This window comes from Zalophus californianus, chromosome 8 (genome assembly GCF_009762305.2).
Source record: "Zalophus californianus isolate mZalCal1 chromosome 8, mZalCal1.pri.v2, whole genome shotgun sequence".
Classification (NCBI taxonomy): Eukaryota; Metazoa; Chordata; class Mammalia; order Carnivora; family Otariidae; genus Zalophus; species Zalophus californianus.
Window position 1 is genome coordinate 50646873 of NC_045602.1, and position 20358 is coordinate 50667230.

At 55.9% G+C, this 20358-nt stretch overlaps 2 protein-coding genes across 2 annotated transcripts; one reads left to right on the forward strand and one right to left on the reverse strand.

Annotated features, from left to right (window-relative positions):
• Positions 1 to 225: 225 nt before the first annotated feature.
• EMX1 (empty spiracles homeobox 1) lies at positions 226 to 20077 on the reverse strand. The gene is made up of 3 exons (XM_027623786.2): positions 18165 to 20077; positions 12223 to 12407; positions 226 to 2931 (listed from the first exon to the last, which is right to left on the reverse strand). The coding sequence occupies exons 1-3, from the start codon at positions 18697 to 18699 to the stop codon at positions 2764 to 2766; spliced, it is 888 nt and encodes a 295-aa protein (XP_027479587.1). The 5' UTR covers positions 18700 to 20077; the 3' UTR covers positions 226 to 2763.
• Positions 12274 to 17668, forward strand: LOC113938356. Its single transcript, XM_027623787.1, has 3 exons — positions 12274 to 12800; positions 13805 to 13854; positions 15358 to 17668. Coding segments are annotated over exons 1-3 (612 nt in total). The 5' UTR covers positions 12274 to 12798; the 3' UTR covers positions 15918 to 17668.
• Positions 20078 to 20358: the final 281 nt, after the last annotated feature.

The following is a 20358-nucleotide window of genomic DNA, read 5'->3' on the forward strand; positions in this document are numbered from 1 at the left end:
GCAGCCCTTGTCCACCCGTCCACCTGCAGGGCCCCGATCTCCAAGAGGAAGGAGCAGTCAAAGGAGGGACGGGAGCATCATTCCTCAGCTTCTTCTCCCCTTCCCGGCTGCATCTGTGTCTCTTCAAGAGAAACTTTGGTTTGTTCCCTGGAGAGGGCCCAAAAACTCCCAAATTAGCAAACCTGGCAAGCCGGCAGCTCAGAAAATAGTTCATCCTGATTCCATGTTTTTCAGGCTCACAGAAGCCTTTATTAATGAAGTCACAACACCAATATTTACCGTCTGCAGGGAGAGGCACAACACGGGGGGGGGGGGGGCGGTGGAGGGAGTGCAGTGGGGACTCCCGCCCCGCCCCACGCAGGCCTGGCCTAGGAAGACTGGCAGGTTTCCTTGGGTCCTTTCCAGCCCTTTATCTGGATGACAGGGGCTACTCTGTTGGGATCCTCCTGCGCCCCCTCCCCCACCAAGTGAGAGACTCTTGAGAGGAACAGCTCACCCGTTCCTCTGCCCCCACCAGTGCCAGAAGGACACCTCCCCTTCTCCACCTCAGCCCACTTGTGGGTACATGCTCCCCAGAGGTTATCCACCTGCTTGGCAGTGAGACAATGCGCTTTGAGGTTAGGACTTTCAAGATGTGGGGAATGTGTTTCCTGGTTGATGGGGTGGGGAGGGCCATTGGGATGGGAAAAAGCCCTTTGGTTTCTAGCATTGACCGGACCCAAGTGAGATGCTGACGGTCCCAGCAAAAGGACCTTCCGTGCTTGGATCCCTGCACGTGCCCCAGGCAAGTCTTCAACATTGACGTCAACATGGATCAAGCCCCCAGCACATTCCAGGAGCCAAGAGAAACATGAGTAAAGGCACAGCACAGGCAAAACCCATGGCTCACAGGGGGTCAGGGATGACATGGGCGAGACTGAAGCAGAGGGCACCAGGAGTGAGGTAGCAGAGGCCAAGGCTGGGAAAGAAATGGGGGTAGGGTGGGGGGCTTAGGATGAGTGTGACACAGTCCTTGTGGGCTCAGGGAAGAGAACCCTAGCCACAGTATGGAGGGGCCTCATCTCTGACATCCACACATTATTACACATACTACTCCTTCCCTTCCCTCCCCTCCCCACCCCCCAGGAGCCATGTACACTGCTTCCCAAGGTAGAAGAAATCTTGGCCGTTTGCCGAGGTGGGCAATCCTGGAGGAGAACAGGTGGGGAGATGAGTCAGCTGTGAACGTGTTGGGTTCGAGGTGCCGGGAGGCCTGGAGTGCAGCAGATGTGGGCGGCGGGCTTCGTGGGTCTGCAGCTTGGCAGAGGTTGCCTGCAGGGAGCCCAGGGCGCCAGGAGAAGTCCTGCACATGGATGTGAAGCCCCAGGTGGAGGGCACAGTGAAGAGGCAGGAGGCGCAAGGGCTGGCCCTGCAGTGGACAGGGGCGACGAGGCCAGGACAAGACGGGAAGACCTGGAGAGGCAGGTGACGGTGTCAGAGGCACCGGAATGAAGGCAGAGGGGGGTGTGGGAGTCAAGGAGGGAATGGCCGGAAGAGCGGGCTATAGGTGAAGCCAAACGGGCGGCAGCTGAGTTTGGCCCCCACGGGTGGCGGGAATTGGTGATTGGTGAGAGGGTTGGGGAGCACATGGGAGGTGAAGAAGTGGAGACAGGTCTGGACGTCGTAAGAGAAACGTTGTTAGGAAGACAGGTCTTGCTTTTTAAGGATGAAGGAAACCTTGATGTGTGACAGCAGGAAAGGCAAGTGGATGAGCAGAAGGGCAGATGAACTAAAGAGCTCAGTCGAGCCCTGCCTTGTTATTCTTTCCCGGCTAGAGGCCTTGCGTCCTTGGGGACCGGTTGTAGGCTCCAGCCTTACACCCCAACTCAGAAGTTTTCATCTGCACGGGGCGGGGGGGTTCTCCGGGGATGGATGAGCATCCCGGTGGCGCCAGGACCTGGGGCTGGGATGGTCAACTTCTGTGAACGGTGCTCTGCCCCCAGCTCCCAATACTCCCTTTTTCTTCTAGTTTCTCCTCAATTCTCCTCAGAGTGAGGGCCAAGAGGAGCCACCAGAGTCTCTCAGCATGCACAAGTGGGCATGTTCGGTCTCTCCCCTGACCCACATGGGCGTTTCCCACCGCTCAATAAGCTTGGAAAGACCAGAGCATAGATAGCCTCCCTTAAGACACAGGGTGGTCCTTCCCCATGTCTAGCCTGTTTCCCTTGCTCTAGAGCTGGAGCTAGAGACCAGGGTGGACCACCAACAGAGCTGAGTCTCCCAGGCCCCACCCCAGGCTCCCAGGCGCTGTACAAGCTTGCTCTGCCAGTCCCCTCTGGTCCCCAGAGCCGGAATACCCCACCCCCACCCCGGGGCTCACAGGCTCCAGGGGTGGAGCTGGATGCCCATGTCATTAAGAGAGAGACTTTTATTATTCCCATAGGGAAGGGAGATACAGGGGGATCACTAAGAACTACAGCGGGTGCCTGGAAAATAAATTAAAACAGAAACGCAGGAGATAAGAGAAGTGGAGAGTGGCTGTGGCGGGCGGCCTGCCCACGCAGGCGGGCTCTCTGAGGAAAAGGTGGAGGAGTCCCAGGCCTCAGCCAGCCCATTTCTTGTCCCTCTGTCAGTGGTGGCCCCAGGCTCCGAGCCCTGTGGGGCCGTGACTCGAGGCCTCCCCGAAGCCTGGCGGGGGAGCGGCCAGAGTCCAGCAGGGCCCACCCGGGGTCCTGGCCAGCAGCGAGCAGATGCTCTGCCCTCGTGGATCCGTGGCTGCCCACCCTAGTCATTGGAGGTGACATCGATGTCCTCCCCATTGGCCTGCTTCGTGGCAATGCGCCACCGATTGATGTGGTGGGAGCCCTTCTTCTTCTGCTCGGACTCAGGCCCCTCTTCTTCCAGCTTCTGCCGCTTGTACTTTGTCCTCCGGTTCTGGAACCACACCTTCACCTGGGCCGGGGAGGGAGGGGCAGAAGTAAGAAACACCCAGGAGGCCCCCAGAGCAGCTACTGGGGTCTCAGCACCCAGGCTGAGCTGGGAGCCAGATGGGGAAACCAAGGCCAAGGGCCTCTCCTCTGGCCACGCGACACCTGCTGGGTCTGAAAGACTACTCTTCCAGATGTCAGTGAGGTGGGGCAGGGAGAGGGCAGAGTGAGGGCCAAGAGGGGCCATCTTCCAGTCCCTCTCAGAGAGGAAAGGGAGCCATCACGCAGCTGCCGAGCATCCTGTAGCCATAGCACAGTAGAGGGGAGGCATACAGGCTCAGGAGCCCAGCAGACCCAGGTCCCTACCGCCTTCTAGAGAAGAGATAATAAGCTCTCCTTCACGAGGTGAGGTAAACAGTAAGTAGGCGAACGTATGAAAAGCCATCGCATGAGTCCTGATGAGCACCCTGTGGGCCTGATGTGCCGCCCACCCCCGGCCACCCTATGCTCTTTGCAGCCCAAAGAGGCAGAGCGGGCATGGCTACCTAACCCTCCACACCAAGAGCACTGCCCAGGACAGCCAGAGCACTCCTAGGGTCACAGACCCATACCACTCAAGGTTCCAACTCACACACCATCCAGGTCAGTCAGTTTTTCTCCAGGGGACCCTGTGAGCAGGTGGAATTCCCCCCATCCCACATCAGAGGTTGAGCTGGGCAGGTGGGAAGGCTGGTCCCTCAGGGGGCAGCTACTCAGGGTAGTCTGAAACCCACCAGTGAGGCCTCCTCCTCCTCAGACAGAGGGGTGTCTGCAGCCCCACCTGGAGCAGTGCTCTAAACTTCCTGCCCCCAAAGTGCTGGCCTCTACAGCCCATCCAGATATGGGAACAGGTTCCATAGGAGAAATCGCAGTGAGCTCCTCTTTAAACAGAGAGGGCTCCCCGCTTCTGTGTCAGGCAGTGAGAGTCCTGACAAGGGGAGGGTTCAAAAGCAGACAACTGTCTCCTGTGATGAGTGGTGGGGGCTTGGAGGGACAGGTCAACAATGCTAAGCTCACCTCCTCCAGGAAGCCTCCCCAGATTTAGCCGTATCTCTCATCACCCCTCACTTCTCCCGCCTCCCCCAGCATTTGCTCCGTGTCCAGGATACAGCCTTTAAAATGTCCTCTTATGCATGATCAAGGAGGGCTATCCCTGCTCCCTAACTAGACTTAGTGTTCGAGGACTGTGGAGGAAGCCTCACTCATCTGTCAGCTCCTCCTGACCTTGCGGTTCTTTACTTGGCCTTGCAGAGCCAGGCCATCCCCCCACCCCATCCTCAGAGTTGGTAAAAGTGGGCCTGGGTGCTGATCCTTTGCTAAGTTCCTTCCCTGCTCTGCTTAAGTCCTTCATCTGTAGGAGAGATGTTTTCTGGGGGCCTTGCAGCTCCGGGGCACCTCCTGGGCTTTTGCTCCAGAGGGTCCCTGGGGCAGGTGACACAGAGATGGCAGGGTTACGAGACGTGGATGGTTTCCTGAAATCGACAGCTCATTTGCAAAGCCAGTAGGTGCTGTCGGCTGCTGCTGGGTGACCCCTGGTGTCCTTGCCAGTGGTGAGTGGGAAGTTGTGTGTGTGGAATGACGGTGAGCACCTTGGTTTTGGCAGCATCAGTGACTGCTGAGGGAAGATCCTTGAACCCTGGGTGGGGCCAGGGGCAGTCCTCAGAAGACAACCCTTAGTGCAGCTGCTAGTCCCTGAGAATGGCGGAAAGGCACAGGCCGTAGCCATAGAGCTAGGCAGTGGCGGCCAAAAGCAGGCCCAGCATCAGGGCCCAGGGAGCACTTTCCTGCCCAGGGCGCTCTACCTTTGCCTTCCCAGACACCACCCCCTGTCCGCTTCATGGAGCCCACCCAATCCAAGGCTTCCCCTAATAGCACCTCCTCCCCAGGGTCTGCCCTGCCCTTAATTTTAGAGCACTGGATGGTGGGGGCAGCCATCCAGAGACAGGAAGAAATGAGGCACCTGGCCTCAGTGGATGGTGTAAGAGGAGGATCTTCTTCCCTCTTCTCTAAGGCAGGGTGCAAACCCATCGCCTGCATGTCTCACCTCAGACAGACAAAGGAAAACGGTAGATACTCTGGGTTCAAAACTTCTAGATCCCATAACCATCTTTCCTTGGGTACAGGGCGGGCTGGGCTCTGGGTGGTTCTCAGCACAACCACGTCTGGCCCCTGCCCAGCCCCGGCCCCTTATCCTAGAGCCCACTGACACTATGCCAGCCAGTCGGTGGGTGAGTGCCTATGCAAGGCATGTGTGTGACTCAGGCCTGGATACAGGGCTGGAGCAGCATTCTTCAGAGGCCAAGGGGCTGGCCTAAGTGCCCAGCCTAGTGACGGGGCAACCCCAGGAAGCTCTGGGCAACACCAGGACAGCTGGCCCCTTTCTGCACCTTCTCCCTCTCACACACACTCCAAGTCTCCTTTCAGGAAGGAGACTTATCTACAGTGGGATGGACCCAGCCTGCTACCCTGCCCCACAACACTGGCCCAAAGAAGGAAAGTTATCAGTGGTGGAGCTCCAGGCACAGGTTATGTTTTCAGGCAAGGGCCAGCTTTCCTGGCACACCCAAATGAAAGGTGATCCTGAATATTTTCTTCATGAAAACAACCGGGGTCAAGGAGGCAGCTTTCTAGAAACAGGGAGGTAAACTGTCTCCCTAAGCAGACTGGCTATCTTGTGAACAGCCTTAGGCTGAATGACCAGATGCTGTTTACAAAGACTGTAATAACAGGGGGATGCTTATGACTTAATGATATCAGTGAAAAGGGCAGGATACAGTTTGGGCACAGTGTGATCACAACCATGGGAAAACAAAATCTATGCATGGGGAAAAAAGACTAGAAGGAAATGTACTTAACGTGTGGGGTGACCTTTCTTTCTTCTTCCCACTTTTCTTTAATGCATCACTGATAACAATTAATAGTTATTTTTTATTTAGAAAAAAGAAAAAGAATTGGGCTCTGAGTGTAGTAAGAGGCAAGAGTGACACCTCCGGAACCCAGCAGGGCAATCTGGGGTCACCCCAGAGCCCTTTCCCTGGAGGACAGAGGCCCTAGAAAGGAACCAGGTCATGCAGTGGCTCCCAGCTCTGTGGGAGCTAGCTTTGCGAGGCTGTCTTTATTCTGCACCTGCCTCTCCACCATACCTGCACACTAGCCCCCGAAGGCACAGCTGGGATATTGGCTGAAGGAACCCCTCCCCCATCTGTGACTCCTCTGGGTTTGGAGAGAGGTTCCTTGTGGCCTCCCAAGTCCTCGCCTCACTGAATGTCTCAGTTTTTCAGAGAAGCCAGATCCTTCCAAGATTCTCCACTTTTGCCTGAGTTACCCCACCTGGAGTACTCTTACTTAGCCTTTGGAATCCTGCTCAGATGTACCTGGGCTGGACGTGCCCCACTGCCTGTCTGTGCTTCCTTAGTTTTCCCTGTCTCAGCAACAGTGACCCGAGCAGTGGGTTCATTTACCTGCTCGAACCTCTGTCTCCTCATCAGGCCGTGGGAACCTGGAGAACCAAAGCAGTGTAGTAGTCTACGCTGGAGTCCCAGTGGGCATGTTCCACTCTGTTCAGCAAGTTGGGCACAGGTGAAGTACCTCGCACTGTGCTATTGGTAAGAGGTGCCTAGGCCAGAACTGGAGAGCCCAAGAAAATCAACAATGGAGGGATTGAGGTCTAATCAGAAAAGGGGTTTGGGAAGTGCAATTGCTAGAGAGATTTTAGGCATAGTCCAGTGGACACTTCTCCAAAAGGGTCAATTCTTAATTCTCCATGTTGTGGATTGGATTAACCACTCCTAAGGAGAATCTGGGGCAGGGAGGGAGACTTATTGTTGGGAGGCACAAGGGTCAGCATGAATCAAACAGGATGAGGAAGGTGTTGTGGATGAATGAATGAATGCATGCATGCATTAATGCATTAGAGGACTGACTGATGCATGTATACATTAATGAAGGTGTGCACGTATTAATGGGCAAATGAATGGACAAAGGAACTAACACACAAGCAAACTACAGCTCCAGCCAATTATTTCAGACTTTACTTTTGAATAACCTGCTATTTGAATGACCCAGATTTGGATCCCTTCATTTCCACTGGTCCCCAAGTTTAGCCCATCCCAAATGGAAGAGTCTATAGCTCCTGCCTGCATACTTTCAGGAGAATACTTGTCCTCAAGGAGTTCAAACACCCTATCAAGGTAATACCCCCCTCTGCTGGGGATCCATTTCTTATTACTTGATCATATGAGCTCCTCCCACTCTCAGGGTCAAGCCCAATGCCATGCTAGACCCACCAAACGGAGGCCACCTCTGACTCCCCATCAACTATAGCCCAACTCATCCTAAGCCTTGTCTCCTCCTCTACCAGGCCATCCTGGATGCTTGCCCTCACTCTCAGAGAGACATCACAGAGTCATCTGCCTCTTCAGGACTAGGCCCTAGGGACCCACTCCAGTCTCCCTACCTCCCCTGCCCTGTCCTGCTTCCCACTGGACTCTGGACCTTAAGTGATGCAGAAATTCTTGGAGAAGAGCCAAGGCTTGGAGAAGAGATGAGTCCATCTCAGAACCGACAGCGAGCTAGTAACAAAGGCCTCTTGACCTTTCCCTAAAATTCAAGTCATTTGGATATCTCCTTCTCATCCATCCCTTAAAAAACAGAGTTTTTCAGAGCAGGAATGGACCCCAAGAAGTCTCCTTATCAATTCCCCTGCGGGGGGGAACCCATAGGCAGGTAACCATACACTCCTTCCTTCTAAGACCTCCCCACCTGTTCTTGGGCCCCAAGATGGTGGCCAGACTTGACACCTCCTGCTCTGTCTTAATCCACCTACTTCAAACCCTCCCCTTCCTTCCCACCAACCTAGAATCCTATGCATCCCTCCAAGCCTTCTGGGCCTGAAGTCTTCTGGGAAACTTCCACCCATGCAGGTCTCCCCTCACTTCCCTCAGCCCACAGCTGTGACTTCAAGGAGACTCCAGTCACTCATTGTGCATATTCTACAAGTGTGCACACTTTACATTTTGCCCCCATCACTAAAGGAGGAATCTCCAAGGCTAAGGACTCCATTTCCACACCCCTTTCCCTCACGGCTCAACTGAACTCAAAGCCAGAGAAGGTGAAGAAACACCTGCTAAACTGTTCAGAGCAGAACGGGCAGCTGGAAACACTGACCAATTGATCAGCCTGGAGCAACCAAATGCTTTCTCTCATTCCCCATAACACTAATGTGCCACCCCCACGCATGCACAGAAGCACCCGAGCTGCATTCTACGCCATGTGTATATATGATATCACCTGACCTTTGGGCATCAATCACACTGTCTGTACGTGCCCCACATTGTAGTACATACATGTTACACACACCCATTACACACACACACACACACACACACACACACATTCACACTTCCACTCACAGCTCTGATCTGACCCAAATCCGGGTCTGCCCCACCAGGACTGAAGCTTAGATGGGCATCATCCAGTCATCCGGGTCAGACTCTGAGGCTGCACCATAGCAGTGAGGAGAAAGTAATCAGAGCCAGAAAGGAGAACTAACCCTTTCCCGGGACCACTCCCTCCACTTCCTGGATTGACCTGTGGCCATCCCAGCATAAATACCCAACTCTCAACCAAACATACTAACCTGCCCCAACAAAGAAGTTTGGGTGGCCCACCTCCCAACACTCCATACTAAAGCTTTGAGCATACAGAGACCCCTGGGCCCTGGATGAAGACCCACACACTGATTTCCTTAACCCTACCAGGAGTTTTATCCATGAACTGGTGGATAAAACTAGATCATCTAAAATAAAGTGCAAGGGAAAAATAGAAAACAGAGGGACAGGGAGGGGTCAGTGACTACAGAAAGCAAGGGAAATGACTGATAAAGTTAACACATGGATATGTGTACAATCAAAAGAAATTTGCCTATTCATTCAATACGTGTTTACGGGGTATCGACTCCTTGCTCGTCACTGAGCTGGACCTTAGGGTATAGAGGGAAACAGGAAGGCTTGACCTCTGGCTCCCAAGCTGGCCTGTTGTTCATCAGAATCACCCAGAGAGCTGTTTTAAAAACACTTCCTGGAACCTATCCTGGAACTCCTAAGAGAATCTCCCGAATGGGGCCTGGGAATCTGTATTTTAAGATTTTCTTGAGAGATCCATCTAGCCAGTCTACAGAGTGACATGTGGACACGGTGGATAATTTCACAGCAGCAAAGTCCTATGTGTATTATGATATACGGGAGATGTACTATGAGCTCTGAGAACTTGGAGGAAGCATCATATAGAAACACAGAGAAGCAGAATATAGATGAGCCAGAAACTCGGAGCTGGGAAGAACCACAGAGTTCATTTCATCAAATCTTACAGATACAGCAATGGAGGCCCAGAAAGAAGACAAAGGCAGAGCTGATGACATGATAGGCGAGCACTTGCAGGCATACGAATATGCTATCTGTCGGTAGCTACCTAGATCTAGAGAGATGGAGACTTGAGATGGATGGTAGATACACAGAAGACGAAACAGAATAGAGGATAAGGAAATAATCAGCAGTTGGGTAACTGAGAGCTATTGTTAGGAAGAAGAAGACCGTAATTAATAGAAAATAGGAAATATAAGTCAACCAGCTTTGGAGAGGCAGTTGAATGAGATCAGACAGAAGTACGTGGCTAGATACAAAACAGCTATCTGTGCAGGACGGACTGGAGAGCTCTGTGAGACAAATGTAGATACTGACAGAAATAGATGGTAGGGGACTGATGGTAGAGACAGACGCCTGACAAATAGCCAATAGTTGGAAATGACAGGTAGGCTTGCCCAGTAAGTACTGACAGATGGATAATTAATGGTAAGTTACACGAGGGACAGAAAGACAGCTGTGATGGAGGAGACCAGCTATGGCAGAAGAAACACTAGGCCAAGTCAGGACTCCCAGGTGAGGGGCTTACTGTAACACTAACTTGATATACATACTACTTTAAACAGAGGGAAGGGAAGGACTGGGGATGAGAATTAATATTATTTCAGTTCCTATTAGGTGCCTTTAGTCCTTAAACAATCTATTTTCCAGATGAGAAAATCAGAGCTCAGAGAGGTTGGGTAACTCACACAAGGTCACACAGTCAATCAGCAAGGAGGCAGATAATGAAATCCAATCTGCTCGCCTAGGGAGCTCTGCCCAGTCCATCTCTCCATCTCAGAGTCCTCACCTGAAAAGACGAGCCTCTACAGGATGGTTTCTCAGGCTCAAACCTCCCATAGTTCTATTGTGTTTTTTTTTTCTTGTTCCATATGCTAAAACCAGCTCATCTATAGATAGAACAAGATTAGACATGAGTTTTGATAGTTGAGCTGGATATACTATATTATTCTATTTGGTTTTGTTTTAAATATGTTTGAAACATAATAAAAATGAAGGAAACAATCATTACATTTACTAACTGGCATTGTTGGGAGCAAATAGGCAGCTAGATTCAGTTTGAAAGAAAGTTAATTAAAAATGCTCTCGCTGAGCTAAAAAATTGAAAGTTTAAAAAACAATGACATTATTTCAACAAGTGTTAAATCTGTGGGTGGGAGGATTATAAACCATTTTGTTTTCTTACACTTCTGCAATTAAAATTTAATACCTAATACTTTTTAAATGATGTTAACTATAAACACGATTCTTAAATTGACACCTTGTTTTAGACAACAATTTTAAAACACTGTTTGCCAGGAGGGAACGAGGGTATTATTTTATTAACTTGTTTTTTTTAGTATGTATTTCTTTAAAACATTTTAAAAATTAACTCTGTTGTTTTGTACACTTTATCTCTGCAGTTAGAACAGCCCAAAAAGCATGGGTCCTACAGTGGAGAGGAGAGCAATATGTGATTAAATGGGGCATTGGACAGATAAGACGTCTTGACAATAGAAACCAAAAGAGGATGCGAGGACCAGCGAGTGATGTCTGCCAGGGGAGCTGGGGAGGCACTTAGGGTCTGGACTCCCCCACTGGGCCCCCTTCCTAGCTTCACTAATCCCCAGAGACCCCAGGCTGCCCCCTTCCCCCCAGACGCTTCCTCACGGGACTAGGATGGCAGGTAGTAGGGGCCAGAGCAGCAAGAAAGGGGAGAGGGTGATAAAAAGCCGGCGGGGTGGGAGCCGCTGGGCAGCGAGCAGAACCCCCTCATTTGCACATCTGGGAACTGTGAGGGACTTGAGGGAAGAAGGTCTCCCGAGGCCCATCCAGACACGGAAATCGGCCTCCAGGGCAGCAACCGGCCCCTACAGCGCGTGGCGGCTACTCCCAGGGACCAGGAGCTTAGGTGGTGTTTCCAGGCAGCAATTATTTATGGCAGTCTTTACAATAAACCCAAATCTGCCTCCCTATAACTCCAATCTAGTTCTTTAAAATTTTCTTTTCTTAATTATCAATTACAAAAATACTACTCGGTTACTGTAATTTCACCCAGGTCAAAACCTCTCCAACGCCATTAGAGTTCGTTCCCTCCCCAACTCAACAGCCCTTCAAGCGTGTGAACACAGTCCCTGAGTCCCTGCATCTACTTTCCCACCATTCCCAGGTGCCTCACATGTCTGCGTGCCCCAAACACCAGTTTCCAGAGCCCCACCAGTCTGCCTGCGCAGAGATCAGCGCCACCCACGGACCCCAAGCAGGGCTGGCCCCTGTCTGGCTAATTCCTCTGCTTCTGATGTTCATAGCCTGACGGCACGCGGGCTTTCTCCCCACACCACATCCGCTGGTGGGCAGCCTGAGGCCCCCGCCAACTCTGCCCATGAACAGCCGCAAAGCCGGGGCGGGGAAAGGCCCGGGCCTCCCGCAGAGCCGTGGGCACCCCCGAGGAGTGGCGGGAGAAGAGCGGCCGCCACCACAGGGCTGAGACGGCTCCAGTGGACACCGGGACAGCTCGGGAGTGACTGCGGCGTGGGCCTCCACGCCCTGCCTCCTCCTGAGAACCTGGCACCTCCCATGGGCTTTGAGAGCACGCTGGGTTGGGGTTTGCTTCCAACCTCCTGGTGGGTCCTTAGAGCTTGACAGAAGTCCTGCGGCCTCCATGAGGCCAAACGCAGAGGGTGGGAAGGGGCTCTCCAGACGGGCTTTGCGGGAGGGCCGCGGGGGGGGGGGGGGGGACGGGGAGGGTGGCTTGTGGAACCGGGTGGGACAGGGCTCCGGGGAAGGCGGGGGCGTGAGACTGGGCCCCTCTGCACCTGCCCGCCCCCACCTCCACCTGGGCTCGCGGGCCGAGCGCGCGCCGGCCGGGTGATTATTACCTGCGTCTCCGAGAGGCTGAGGCTGCCGGCCAGCTGCTTCCGCTCGGCGCCCACCACGTAGTGGTTCTTCTCGAAGGCGCGCTCCAGCCGCAGGAGCTGCGAGGGCGAGAAGGCCGTGCGGATCCGCTTGGGCTTGCGCGCGAAGGGGCCGTGCAGCAGCAGCCCGTCCTGGGGCACGTCGCTCGCTGCGGCCGCGCCGCCGACGGCAACACATCAGGTACAGACAGAGAGAAGGGGCGCCGTGAGCCGCAGCCCGGCCGCCGGGCCGCCCGCGGGAGCCGGCCAAGCTCGGCCCTCTGGCCCCGCTCGCAAACGCCCTCGGCGCTCCGTTACCCTCTCCAATCCTGGACTCCCACCCCCACTTCTCCCCTTTCCCTTGTGCCGCTCCTTCCTTAAGTCCACTCCTCTCGCCTCCCCCAATACTTCCCTAGGGTTCCAGAGCTACCCCGTCGGTCGCCGGAGGCCTGGAGGAGCCGAGCAGCGGATCACTCTTTGGGCCAGGAGGAGGGCCCCGGCCTAGCGAGGCGCCAGCCGGCCCAAATCCACACCGCCTGGAGCAGCGGACGGGGCCGGGAGATGTGAGAAGTCCCCTAGCTCTCTTTGTCCCCTGACCCTGTCTTATCTCCCTCAACAAGAGTAGGGACAGAGCTGAGTGTCAGGAAGGTGATAAGGGGAACAGTGAGGCTGCTAAGCACCCTCATGCCAAACATTTTCAGGAACTAGAAGGGACCCAAGGCACTCTCTTTTCACACCTGTTAAAACCACCCATGCAGCTAAAAATGCTCAGGCTGCTAGCCCTTTGAAAATTCCTGCCAACAGGCCCAGGCTCTACCTTGCAAGTGGTAAAAATAGGCTAGCCACTAAGTCAGTGTCCAGGCAACACCTGAAGGTCCAAGGTCAGGCTTCTTCCTCCCCCTTCCCGGGGCCTCTCCCCCAGGCCTTCAGGTAAAGCCCACTCCCCCCAGGAGACTCCTACTGCTCTCTGGTGGGAAAAGGCCTTGCTTCATCCCTGAATAGTCCCGTGCTGAAGAAACACGTGTATAAATATCTAGATGTCATCTTTCTCTCTAATATATATAGATATAGATATATTGGTTTCTGCATGGGCGTGTGTAAATATATGCTCCAGCCTCCCTACTGTCTTTTTCTCCCATCTACCATACAGGATTTTCAAAGAGTGTGATTGTCCCTTGGCAAATGTTGGCCATCATGGGAACTCAGCTCCTACATGCAGGAGGAGGGGTTGACACTGGGTTGGACAAGGCCAGGGTGGTGAGGTCAGGAACTACAAAAGCCAAAATAAACTTCCACCCACAGCCCCATGCTCAATACCCCCTCCCCCCCAGTAGGCCTTCACACAATCTCTGGCTTGGTTACACATGCTCTCAGATGTGAAACAGGCCCTGACATCACCCGTGGATTCTCATGCAGTGGCACATATCAGTACCCCTGACCCACTGACAAGGAAGAGCCCTAGAAGGAATGTTTTCACACAGTTAGCTGTTGAGATTGACTGATCCACTTAATTTCTTCAGAAATGGCCCACTGGTTCTACCCAATTTGACCTGTTGTTTTGTTTAAGGCAATTGTTTGGATCTCAAGTGACATCTTCCATCTCTGGAAATAACCTCTGTAAGTGAAGTAAGGGCGCATAATTGAGATGCTATTGCTAAAACTCTCCAGGTAACTGTTCATGTCCCTCTGCTGGTGGAAACTGACTGGCATTTCTTTTGCCAAGTCCTTGGGCTTTGGAGGTTTACACAGGTGAACTGTATTGCTGGGGTCTTCTCTGGAACAAGGTTACCAGAGGGGAGGTAAAGTCCCCTGACAATCACTTTCCCGTTTCAAAGGTGGCTGGATCTGTGCAGCTACAAAAGGGAGTGACATCACATCCTGGGGAGATGGAGGGGGACACTCTGCCCAGTGCCCTTCAAGGTGGAGGCAGGCCCAGGGCTGTTAGGCCTGACTGGAGGAAGTTTAACTGCTGGTGATGGAGGTAATAGATGATCAGGGGAGGTGGTCTGGCAGAGAAGGGAAAGAAGGAATGAAAAGAGGAGCCTGATCCAAGTAGGAATGAGAAAGTCTCAGGTGGGTACCAGTGTGATAGGCCACAGAAAGGTGGGAGAGGTAGGTGGGAAGCAGACACTTCTTGCTGATGTTAAACTGCTTCAAAAAATGGCATTACTCTGAGCCTGGGTGAAGTCCCAACAGTGGTTTTTCCTCTGGACAGGTGAGCTGGACAGGGAGAAGGCCTCGCTTATCCCAGAGTTCACAGGGTTGGCCTCAGCAGCTCAACTGGCCCAGGCTGGTCAAAAGTGAGGTGGCAGCCTGGAGAGACCCTGTAGATGGGAGTGAACGGGGTGCAGGGGTGTCAAGGATAGTCTGTGGCTGAGAAAGCAGGACTGCAGTCTGCCTTGGTGTGTATGACTTGATGGCTCTTTTGTAATTCCGAGAGTATGTGTTGGTCCCTTGCGTGGTGTTCTCTGTGTTTGTCTTTATAAACCTAAACTGGAGGATGGAAGCAACAAGCTTACTCTGTCCTTCTGACATACACACATCCCTTTGCCTCAAGTCTGGCTATTTTAGAAAAAGCTAGGTTGCTTGGTTTACTGTCATGTCCTGTTGGGGCAGATAGAATGTATCCTTCAGTCTATGTCTACATGTAGGGGCAGAAATATAGGGGTCCTTCTGACCCAACCATGAAGAAGCGAGGGGCAGGAAAATGACTCAAGATACTGAAAAGTGATCACAGATAGAATTTCAAAAGAAGCAAGGCTTTTTTTTCCTGTAAGAAAGAGGGGGTTTAGTGCAAAACTAACTATCCGGACAAACTGATCGATAGCTCTACCTTTCTGTAAGGACAGAGTGATGCTTTGGGGGCCGATATTCCTGCGCCCCTCCCATTATGGGTAGGGGGCCTCAGCATCCCTACCACAGCTTCAGGTTCCCTTAACTGGACCACAAGAGGGGAACAAGCTTGGGGCTGGGGCCAGTGTGGCCTGTTTCTATGCAGTAGTTCTCGCCTGGGGCAGTGGGCTGTCCGTTTCAGACAAGGAGAGGTGGGAAAGTGGAAGGAGGCTGACTTAGCCTTCCCGGGAGCCGGGAGGAACTGAACCCCACCCCGTTTTCCTCCAGCCTCGCGATGCAGGCCCTTTCAAGGCAAAGACTGGCAGTACAGACTCCCAGGACTGAGGTGGCCGGAGGTGGGAGCTAGCGATCCCGAGTGCGGGCGCTCGCCCCTGCACTCCCTTCTGGAGAGGCCACGGCCGGCCGGCTGGGCGGAGGAGCCTGGGGCGACGAGTGGGCGAGGCTGGCCGAGCTGCGGAGGTAACCTCATTCCCCCTCCTCCTGCCGGAACAAAGGCGCCCTTTGAAGCACCGGCCCATTACCAGCGCGGATCCCTGAGGGTTGGGGCTTCGCGGGCCCCCTCCAGACGCCGTTCCCGGTCTGGAAAGTTCCTGAGTCCGGGAAATGGCACCGAAGTGCGGCTAACTCCCGGTCTCCGCCGGCTCCTCCCCTTCAGGCCTCGAAGGCCACCGGCTTCAGGACGCCGCCGCCTGATCCAGACCCTCCCGCGTGGGCTCTTCCTCTTCCACCGCCTAGCTCAGCGGAGAAGCCGCTTCCCCACCCGCCGGCCCGCGCTGCCGGAGGGCGCTGCGCACGGAGCGCAGACATGTTCCTTTTCGTTCGTGTAGGGTTTCGTTTCTTGCATTAAAACGGGGCTGAAATGAGCATCGCAGAGACCCGGTTCTCTAGAAAACGCGGCGCCGGAGGGCCTGGGACGGCTCGGCCCGCAGCCCCGAGGCCCCGCTGCGACCGCCAGGCTCACAGCTGCCGGGGCGCGCACGGTCCCCCACCGGCGACGAAGACCGGACCCAAAGCCGAAACGTCTCAGGGTCGGAAAAGTGCTTCCGTGTCCAACGGATTTCCGAGTTCAAAAATGCGGCCACACATGGCTCCATCTCCGCGTCCAGACACGGCTCTTGAGAGAAAAATCCAACCGTTTTTGCAACTCGACAACGTGCCCGCCGGAACTGATGGCTCAGAGAACGGCGGCAATTTCTGAGAAGGTTTTTTCGGAGAATTCATCTGGCCTCGCTTGGCTGGGAATGCTCAGAGCCGGAGCTGGATCTGTCGCGAGGTGTCCCCGGCCCTCGGCGCCCGCGCCCGCGGGGACGAGGCCAGAGGCGGGAAAAGCAGCGAGGAGGGCGTGGGGCGCCGGGTCCGAAGCCGAGGGCGCCGCCGGGGCCGCCGGGGAGGCCATCCCCGGATAAGCAGAGACCGCAGGGCTTAGGACCGGCTCTGCCCTCTCCTCAGAGCCCCTGTCTCTGCACCAGCCTCTTAACCACGGGTCCCCCTACTGCCCGGGTCCGACGGTTCAGAAATAGCCGAGACTCTCAGGTCGGCTCATGGGTGCCAGGTTTTGAGACCCAGGCTGGGCCGGGCCCAAGGAGCACCGAGGCGGTTTACTCAGTTTTGAATAAAACTTCATTCATTTATAGCAGTAAACAATGGTTATAATTGACAGGTCTCATGCCCAAAGCAGCTGACACCATAGGCTCCCTCCCTCACCCCATGATTTGGGCAAATCTTTGAAATCGCAGGGGAGACAAGTCTGCCCACAAAAATTCTTATTCAAGCAATTACAGTCTTTTATATTGTGGGATCTGCTGGGTCAGTATCTACTGGTCAGATGGGACTAAGCAAATTGACAAACTGGACCAGGAAAGTGGCTTTCCGTGAAACAGCTCAGTAGCTATAGCCAAAGCTTCAAAAGATCATTTTTCTTCTGTTATCTAAATAATGGTACCAAGCATCTGGTTTACTTTGTGTAGACCGCGGTTTATTCTCAGATTAGGTTGGCAGCCGAAGCTCTAGCCATATCCTTTTCATTTGTTTCACTAAAAGCCGGGTTACCTTGCTCTGAGTTATGGAACCTCAAAAGGCTGAGGTCCAGTCCCGTCTACACTAACAAAATAAAACTGGAAACTAAAGCAATTACTGCATAAATTAAGGCCACTCTTAAAAAAAAAAAAGACAAGAAAAGAGAAACAAACTTTAACAAATTCAAGGAAGAAAACGAACTCCAGCAAATGCAACTCTCTTTCCTTCAGGAAAGTCAGATAATTGAAACATGTGTGTGCGTTTGTAAGGCCAGTGGGGGATCTTCATTAGCAAACCTATTGCCCAGTGAAGACGTGGGAGCTCGGTTGCCTACGACCTTATAAGCCCTCTGCCCCCGCCCCCTGCCTGGGAGGACTGCCGTCGGTCCCGCAGCAGCCGGGTAGGCGCAAGGCGAAGGAAGCCGGTTGCTATTGCAACCCTTCCCGGCCCTGGGTCCGAGAGGCACTTGTGACTTGAAGAAGTCGGGTCGAGGTTGGTGAGAAACACCCCAAGACGGTGGAGCACTCCAAACTGAACATTAACTCTCCAGTTTGCCCTTCCTGCTGCCCCTTCTCTCCGCAGACCCGGGGCACGCGGGTGGACTTTGCCCTGCTCGGACGCGCCAGCGAGGGCGGATATCTGGGAATTGGTGGTGGATGTGCGAGCGAAGTAGGGTCCCAGGTCCAGTCCCGGCAGAGGGAGGGGGCGGCGGGCGCTGCGCTCCCTGGGCTGGGACTGGCTCAGCCCAGAGAGATTCTGGCAGGCCGCGGGGAGGATCAGGAGAGGCTCCATGGAGGCGCCCGGGCTTGGCGTCCGAACCCGCACCGTTTCTGGGCAAGCCTGGCGGTCCCAACCTCGCTCTCTGCGAGCGAACCCAACGCCCCAGAAGCGCATATGGATCCGGCGCGGCTCTTCCCGGTTTGGGAGTCGGCCTCTGCGGACCCCACAGCCTTCTTTCAACAACTTCTGAACAGCCCCGCACTCCCCCGAGCCTCCCACGCGCCACGGCAGCGCCGGCGCTCGCCGGCCGCCTAAGCGGGCACAGCATGGGCACTCACCCTGGAAGCGGTGGCCGAAGAAGCGGTTCCGCAGGACCCAGGGGTAGAAGTGCAGAGGGTCCCGGTGCTGGGCGCCGAAGAAGGAGTGCGGGGGCTGCAGCGGGGAGGCACCCAGCTGGTGCGCCGGGTGCACGGTCAGCGCGGGGTGGTTCATGGCCTCGGGGAACACAAGCTCGGGCCCACCGTATAGCGAGCGACCGGCGCCCGCGGCGGCGGCGGCGGCGGCGGCGGCGGCGGGGAAGCCGCTCACGAAGGCCGCCTCGGCCGCGCCGGGGTGAGGGTAATTGAGCGCCGTGGGCCGGAGTGGCTCCTCCGAGGCGGCCGCCGCCAGGGGATGGGAGCCGGCGCCCCCGCCGCCAGAGCCCCCGCCGGTGCCGCCGTCCTTGGCTACCAAGGACTCGATGGTAAAGCCGCGCTTGGCTGTGGGCTGGAACATGGTCGCGGTCGCCAGAGCCGAGCGAGGCAGCCGGGCTCCGGGGAGCGCTCCGCGTCCTGGCGCCGCCGCCGTGCGGGGTGTGCACCCAGCCAGGCACATGCACACACACCAGCACCCCTCACCTCCCCCGCCCGCCCGCCCGCGCTCAGACCCTGCCGGCGAGCCAGGCGCGGAGAGGCGAGGGGCGTGAGAGCTAGAGAACGCGGAGTCGGGCCACGGCGCGCAGCTAGGCGCGCCGGCCTCTGGGGCCGAGCGGGCAGCTCCGGGCGCGGGCACTGGCGCGGGTTCCGTGCGATGCTGCGAGCTGCCTCTACGGCCTGGGGGCTGAGCCCGGCCCCCTCCCTCCCGAGTCCAGCCAGGACAGACCCCCGCCCCTGGTCCTCCCAGCACAGCCCAGCTCAGCCTCGGCCGCTGCGCTGCGAGGCGCGAGTTAGCCGGCACCTGCCCCGCGCTCGCCCATTGGCCGCCGCTCACCTGCCCCAAGGTGGGGGGCGGGGCGGGGCGGGGCGAGGGACGGCGGGTGGGGAAGGAGCCAGCAGTCGGAGGCAAAAAGCGGACTGGAGCCTTTGCCGGGCTATCTAGGCCTCCCCCCCACCCCCCACTCGCCCCTCGCCACAGGCTTCTCTTCGCGTCTCTGCCCTTTTAGCTGAGTCTGGCGACCTCCCCAACCGTCTCAGCCCACGCGGGAGCCGAAGAAGGCGTCCGAGGGGCCTGGGGCTTGGAAGAAACTCCAGCCCCACTTCCCGATGTGTAACTCAGTTGAACCCTCTCCAATTCATCCTGGGATGTCGTTTCAGTTCTCAGACAACTTGGATCCGAGTGGAGGGAGGGTGTTTTTTGCCTAGTAAATACGTTCTCCGATAACCAGGGCACTGTTCCCCTGGCCTCCCGGGCCCTCCCGCTCACCCACCGTCTGTCTCCTGGGCCGCGGCCTTGTTCGTGAGGTTTCGCGTTTTCTGAGTGTTGCGAGGGGCAGCTCCAGAAAGGGGACGCCCAGTTCTTTGCACAAGGGGCCAGGCCGGGGACAGCGCGAGAGGAGCCGCCGGAGTGGTCACTTTGCAGACCTCAAGCCGCAAATCCGGGTTCGGAAGCACCTCCTTGGCCCAGCCACGGCGGCCGCGCTCTCCTCGCACCGGGACGGCGGGCCTCAGCGCAGGGCGATTTGCTGCTTTCCTCGCCTTCTCTCGTCGTGGGGGTCAGGTGCAGGCGGGCCAGGCCGGGCCCGGGCCTCGGGCCCTAACTTGGAGCTGGCCGAGCAAGTCGACCCTTCCTCCAAGAATACACACACCAGCCATCCCGGGAACGCAGCGGCCGCCTGGCTTCCCCTGACCCTCACCTTCCACCTGCGACCGCGGAGCAGCGGACGACTCTGCTCCGTCAGGTTTCCATTTCTTGCAATAATTTCCTGGGGGTGAGAGGGTGAGGAGAACCAGTACTCCGCAAACTTTTTCACCCGGGCCTTCCAGGCCGCAGGAAACACCGCACCGAGGCCTAGGAGGGCGCTGGGCGGTGGTGGGGAGGCTGAGACACGGACCCTGCCAGCGCACTGCAAGGAGGGGACCGCAGCGCGCTCCGCTTCCTCGCCGCCGCCGGGGTCAGTTGGGGCGGCCCGGCCGCGGCCGGGTGCGCAGATCCGGGCCGGGCCTGCCGGCGCCCCGAGGCCAGGGGTTCCGCGTGCCGCGTGACTCTGCAGGGACTCCAGGCCGGGTCTTGGGAGTGGCCCGCCTGAGCGCCGGGAGCCCTGGTCCGGGAGAGCGC

What these genes read in the sequence shown, in the direction of transcription:
- LOC113938356 (XM_027623787.1), top strand. An exon ending in CATCTCTGGAAATAACCTCT is followed by an intron (nt 13,855 to 15,357) that starts GTAAGTGAAGTA and finishes GTTTTCCTCCAG; the next exon opens with CCTCGCGATGCAGGCCCTTT.
- EMX1 (XM_027623786.2), bottom strand. Translation starts at nt 18,699, where the DNA reads ATGTGCCTGGCTGGGTGCACACCCCGCACGGCGGCGGCGCCAGGACGC. An exon ending in CTTCGGCCACCGCTTCCAGG is followed by an intron (nt 12,408 to 18,164) that starts GTGAGTGCCCAT and finishes GCGCGGCCGCAG; the next exon opens with CGAGCGACGTGCCCCAGGAC. An exon ending in TCAGCCTCTCGGAGACGCAG is followed by an intron (nt 2,932 to 12,222) that starts GTAATAATCACC and finishes TCCCCGGCCCAG; the next exon opens with GTGAAGGTGTGGTTCCAGAA.